The sequence below is a fragment of the Etheostoma cragini genome, chromosome 8 (genome assembly GCF_013103735.1).
Source record: "Etheostoma cragini isolate CJK2018 chromosome 8, CSU_Ecrag_1.0, whole genome shotgun sequence".
Taxonomy (NCBI): Eukaryota; Metazoa; Chordata; class Actinopteri; order Perciformes; family Percidae; genus Etheostoma; species Etheostoma cragini.
Genome location: NC_048414.1, coordinates 1,183,330 through 1,189,657, shown reverse-complemented (window position 1 = coordinate 1,189,657; position 6,328 = coordinate 1,183,330). Strand labels below are relative to the sequence as shown.

The following is a 6,328-nucleotide window of genomic DNA, read 5'->3' as shown; positions in this document are numbered from 1 at the left end:
TCTCTCTCTCTCTCTCTCTCTCCCTCCCCCTCTCTCCCTCTCTCTCTCTCTCCCTCCCCCCTCTCTTATCCTAGGAGGGGAGAAAGGGGTGAGACACATGAAGGAGGATAGAGAACCTTTTCTGTTTTTGTTTACTTTTATGATGGAATAAATCTACTTCATATACATTTAAATTCATGTTTTTGTTCCGTCTTCTGTCCACAGCTTAAAAAACGTAGATGTTTCCATGATTCATGGTGTGTTTTTGTTAATTTGGGTCCCGGGGAGACACCAAATTTCTCTTCTGGGTCTTGAGCTGAAAACGTTCGGGGACCACTGGTCTAGAGTAATAAAGCAGAAGTAGGTAGCATGACATACATTATGTTTACCTTTTGTTCTTCTCCGCAGGTGAGGGACATGTTCGCCATGGCGAGGAAGAACGCTCCCTGCATCCTCTTCATCGACGAGATCGACGCCGTGGGGAGGAAGCGGGGGGGCGGGAACTTTGGCGGTCAGAGTGAGCAGGAGAACACGCTGAACCAGCTGCTGGTGGAGATGGACGGTACGGCACGCAGCTCAGCTGCAGCTTCATAACAAACTAAAGTCTCCGTGGTGAGAAGAACGGGCCGAGCCTCTCTTCTGGCTAGATGTTTGGAAAACCTTTTTATTTAAAGCTAGAGATCTTAGCACGCCAACAATAGACGCGCGGCGCCACAAATCCGCCTTCTTCAGGGTGCACTCTGGCCTTTTGATTTTAAATTTATGTTTAAGTTGACTACGGCACTTTTTGTGGTTACGAGAAGAAGTCTTTTGTTGCTATAACAACAGCTATCACTGTTGACGGCCAGGGCCTCAACCTGCGCGTGTGATTGGTCCCCCGTCTTTTATAGAAACGCACTGAACCAGCTGCTGGTGGAGATGGACGGTACGACACGCAGCTCAGCTGCAGCTTCATAACAACAACAACAACAACAACAAAGTCTCAGGAGCTCAAACACTTGAGGCACACATGTTCCAACGAGAAGCTAATTGTTTGAAAAGCCTTTTATTTAAAGGTAGAAATCTTAGCGCGCTAACAATAGACGCGCGGCGCCACAAAACCGCCTTCTTCAGGGTCGTGGTCACACTTTGCGTCTTTTTTGACAAGAAAACAAAGTGTGTGTGTGTGTGTGTGTGTGTGTGTGTGTGTGTGTGTGTGTGTGTGTGTGTGTGTGTGTGTGTGTGTGTGTGTGTGTGTGTGTGTGTGTGTGTGTGTGTGTGTGTGTGTGTGTGTGTGTGTGTGTGTGTGTGTGTGTGTGTGTGTGTGTGTGTGTGTGTGTGTGTGTGTGTGTGTGTGTGTGTGTGTGTGTGTGTGTGTGTGTGTGTGTGTGTGTGTTATTTGTATTATTTGTATTATTTGTATTATTTGTATCTGTTAATTTTGGAATATAAAAGAAAACAAACCCTGCTACCGTTTATATATGTTTACTTTTTGGCTTTGCAGGTTTTAACACGGCGACTAACGTGGTGGTTCTGGCCGGAACCAACAGACCCGACATCCTGGATCCTGCGCTGATGAGACCGGGACGCTTCGACAGGCAGATCTACATTGGTAAGGAGCTGCTTGGTGGACCTGAAGGCGTCATCGCTGTCTTTGTTCTCTGACTACAGAGCGTGTTTACCCTCTGAAACTTATTCAACATTATTCCTAAAATGATCCCAGGTGAAGAGAATATGTACTTCATTCCCTTCTAACATCGACTGTAACACCATGCACAAAGCTCTGTGTCTAATAAATACATTAATAAGTTAAAAAAATCCGAATCCAATGCTGAAGCTCCTTAAAGCTGCATTCTACCTAACGTCCAGCAGGGGGGGAGGATTCAAGAGCACCTTATCAGTGCTCAGCTCCCAGTACAGTCTGTGTTCTTTGATCCTAGCTAACAGATGAACATTGATCTTTTTATTGTTTTAAAAGTCTTACATCTTTTAAAACCTATATATTTATCCTAAATCATCATCTATCCCCCCCCACCCCCTCTTCCTTCCACATCAAGTGACTGATTCTGTACCTGAAGCAAAGTGTTCTGATGGTTTTAAGTAGTTCGGGGTAGCAGACTTAAGGGCTTTTCTTTCCTTCCCATTTCCTCTTAGGTCCGCCGGACATTAAGGGCCGAGCGTCCATCTTTAAAGTCCACCTGCGACCGATCAAACTGGACCCCAACATGGACAAAGACATTCTGGCCAGGAAGATGGCCGCTGCCACGCCGGGGTTCACCGGTACGTTGCCGCTGCCTCGTCTGTCCCTTTGTCCTCCGTCTGGAGGCTCAGGGGAGTCCACACAGCCTGAACCACGTAAATGCAGAGGGGGCAGTTGGGACTGGATGAGCTACTTCATTAAAGTAGTGTTCATAGTATCCAATCATAACATGTTATCCCAAGACACATTACACACAGAGTAGGTCTAGACCACACTCTATAATTAATGAAGACCCAGCAATTCCCCCGAGAGCAAGCATTGGTGAGGAAAAACTCCTTTTTAGGAAAGCACCTCGGACAGAACCCGGCTCTTGGGAGGCGGAGTCTGACGGTGCCGGTTGGGGGGGTGTGGTTAACAACGGCAATCATCGTCACATTAACGATGATGGAACTAGGACTAGAATAGTAGTTGTAGTAGTTCATGGCGTAGCGGGGTGCAACAGGGCACTGCAGGGCACGGCTAAACCATGTACTGCTGTAATTATCACTTCAGTCAAAAAGGTCGCCGTCCATTTGTTCTTCATTACATTTGTGTATTATGTTGCGAAAATGTGGACAATTTACGTGTCTTTAAAAAGTCATGGAAACGGTTTGAAATTGTGGCAACGCTGATTTAATAAAAGTGGACTTCTGTTCGTTTAAAACACATTAAAACCCGATGTTTTAAACCGGATCAGATGACCCAACCCTGAAACTGTCTTTTGGTTTAAGAAGAGAAAATCTGCATTTTACAGCTGCTAGCATTTATATTTATACATTTATAAAGAATGTGTTCACCCCCATGTTGTCCCCATGTTGTCCTCATGTTGTCTTCATAATGTCCCCATGTTGTCTTCATGTTGTCTTCATGTTGTCTTCATAATGTCCCCATGTTGTCTTCATGTTGTCCCCATGTTGTCTTCATGTTGTCTTCATGTTGTCCCCATGTTGTCCTCATGTTGTCCTCATGTTGTCTTCATAATGTCCCCATGTTGTCTTCATGTTGTCTTCATAATGTCCCCATGTTGTCCTCATGTTGTCCTCATGTTGTCCCCATGTTGTCCTCATGTTGTCCTATATCAATGGTCTTATTAATTCCCCAAAATAACATGATTGATTCCACCCAACGCTCTTTGCCAAGTACAAATCTCTACTTTCATTAATTTTGGGGCGTCTTATTCAATTTTATAGCATTGTAAAACAAATGGAAGTGTTTTTGAAATAGTATTGAGTAAAAGTCGACATATTCCAGTCTGTGATTATCATCAACATCCATTCCTTTAATTTTAGTCTCAATAATTCCTAATTTCTCCTTTTCTAACTCCAACATTAGGTATAATTTCCTATAAATGAGCTTTATTGACCATAAATTCCAAAAATAACTGTAAAACTAAAGTTAATAAGTTAGTGTTACGTAGTGTTTTACGTCAAAAAAAGTGACAAACATTGGAAAAAAAAGTTCAAAAAGCTTTAACAAAATGTTTCAGTTTTGGCGTGAAGACAACACGAGGGTTGAGAGAACTCTCTTTGATGTTTGATTGATGTGTTTCCAGGAGCCGACATCGCCAACGTCTGCAACGAGGCGGCGCTGATCGCCGCGCGGCACCTGAACGCATCGGTCGCCGGGAAACACTTCGAACAGGCCATCGACCGCGTCATCGGAGGTGAGCGTGGCGCACACGTTACACACAGGCCTGAACTACACACACATGCCCAGGACCTGTACACACATGCCCAGGACCTGTACACACATGCCCAGGACCTGTACACACATGCCCAGGACCTGTACAGGACGAGGTTCTGCTGCCGTTATCCTGGCTCAGGGATCACTTACTAGACTACGGACTACCACGCTGCTGTTGGCATTAAAGTAAAATACTGCCTGTTGGAGCTAAATCCTTCTCAGGTCTCAGGGTTCAGTCAGTTAGTACTACAGTTAGTACTACAGTTAGTACTTATTCGTTATCTTTTCAGTTGGAATGTGACTGAAAGTTTAGGACGCTCAGTCCAGGACCTGCAGAGCAAAAGATCAGTGGGCCGTAAAGAGGGACTGGAACCAGACTCAGGACGCGGACCCTAATCATCAATCCTGCTTCTGACACATTTAGGAGAGCTGGATTATAACAGAGTGAACCAGAACATCTCATGTTATAGAACAGAGGTACTGCAAAAACAACTTAATGCATGACCAACATGTCTTCATTTATGTCGAAATATTACTTTTATCTTTTAGCTTAAATGTAAAATGCAAATCACACAACATGTTTAATAACATATAACATTATAAATCCCAACACCCTCACTGTAGAAGACCGCGTGCGAGCCTTTATCTCAACGTGTTGTTGACCTGCAAGGAACCCCGACTCTGTTGCTGGAGGCAGCCATGTTGTTTTTAGATTTGTAGTCCTTTCTCTCCGCGACCGGCGTCGTCCCCGCCGCCCCCCCGCCGTGCCTCAGACCTCAGTTTGTCCGTTGTGTGTTTCCAGGTCTGGAGAAGAAGACTCAGGTGCTGCAGCCGGCGGAGAAGAAGACGGTGGCGTACCACGAGGCGGGGCACGCCATCGTGGGCTGGTTCCTGCAGCACGCCGACCCGCTGCTCAAGGTACGGCGCGGGAAAAAGACGTCAAAAACGAACATGCTCAACAACTCAGAAATCACCGTTTTGTAAAAGAGAGAATGAATAAAAGGCTCAAAAGAAAACAGAAATAAATGCAGAATTTAACCCTCGTGTTGTCTTCCCGTCAGAATTGAATTTCAACAATTTTGACGCTATTTTTCAACGTTTGTCACTTTTTTGACTTTTAACTTTTGACACTACGTAACACTAACTTATTAACTTCAGTTTTACAGATATTTTTGGTTTCTAGCGCAGAAAAGAAGTAACCAACGTCTGTCTGTCTGTCTATGTCTCTCTCTCGTTCTCTCTCTCTCTCTCTCTCTCTCTCTCTCTCTCTCTCTCTCTCTCTCTCCCTCCCGCTCTCTCTCTGTGTCTGTCTGTCTGTGTGTCTGTCTCTCGTTCTCTCTGTGTGTGTGTGTCTCTCTCTCTCTCTCTCTCTCTCTCTCTCTCTCTCTCTCTGTCTCTGTCTGTGTGTGTCTCTCTCTCGTTCTCTCTCTGTGTGTGTGTCTCTCTCTCGTTCTCTCTCTGTGTGTGTCTCTCTCTCTCTCTCTCTCTCTCTCGTTCTCTCTCTGTGTGTGTGTCTCTCTCTCTCTCTCTCTCTCTCTCTCTCTCTCTCTCTCTCTCTCTCTCTCTCTCTGTGTCTCTGTCCAGGTGTCCATCATCCCGCGGGGGAAGGGTCTGGGCTACGCCCAGTACCTGCCCCGGGAGCAGTACCTGTACAGCAAGGAGCAGCTGTTTGACAGGATGTGCATGATGCTCGGGGGCCGCGTGGCCGAGCAGGTCTTCTTCGGCAAGATCACCACGGGGGCCCAGGACGACCTGAAGAAGATCACGCAGTCCGCCTACGCTCAGGTACCCCACACACACACACACACACACACGCACACACACTCTGACTCACTCATTCTCTCATTCTCTCATACGCACACTCTCTCACTCACACTCATTCTCTCACATGCTCGCTCACACACACACTCTCTCTTTCTCACACACTCACACACTCTTACTCTCTCACACTCATTCTCTCACTCACACGCTCACTCTCTCTCACACACTTACACACTCTCTCTCTCACACACGCATTCTCTCACTCATACGCTCACACTCACACACTCTCTCTTTCTCTCACACACTCAAACTCTCTCTCTCTCACACACTCCCTCTCTCTCTCGCACTCATTCTCTCACACACTCATTCTCTCACACACTCACACACACATTCTCTCACACTCATTCTCTCACTCACTCATTCTCTCACACGCTCACACTCGCGCACTCTCTCACACACACACACACGCATGCATGCACACAGCCAGGTGCACACACACACAGACAGATGTTTTGTTTCTGAGGTGACATGCTGCTACGTTTAGTTTTAAAAGCAAATATCTTCTTCTGTGTTTACGCCTCGTGTTTCCTGGGATGGAACGATGCATTGGGAACCCAATAATAAATAAATAATGTGTAAAGATTACAACCAGCGTCTCTGTAGCCTGAGTGTTTCCTGCCCCCCCCC

General features: G+C 46.0%; 1 protein-coding gene across 1 annotated transcript in view; it reads left to right on the top strand.

The window, feature by feature from the left end:
* Positions 1-6,328, top strand: part of si:ch1073-174d20.2 (AFG3-like protein 1) — a 12,166-nt gene that overhangs the window by 4,384 nt on the left and 1,454 nt on the right. The window contains exons 7-12 of the mRNA XM_034879004.1: positions 388-541; positions 1,463-1,570; positions 2,113-2,238; positions 3,750-3,860; positions 4,683-4,798; positions 5,465-5,665. Of these exons, the coding sequence (XP_034734895.1) occupies positions 388-541; positions 1,463-1,570; positions 2,113-2,238; positions 3,750-3,860; positions 4,683-4,798; positions 5,465-5,665 (816 nt within the window). The remainder of the gene's footprint in view (positions 1-387; positions 542-1,462; positions 1,571-2,112; positions 2,239-3,749; positions 3,861-4,682; positions 4,799-5,464; positions 5,666-6,328) is intronic.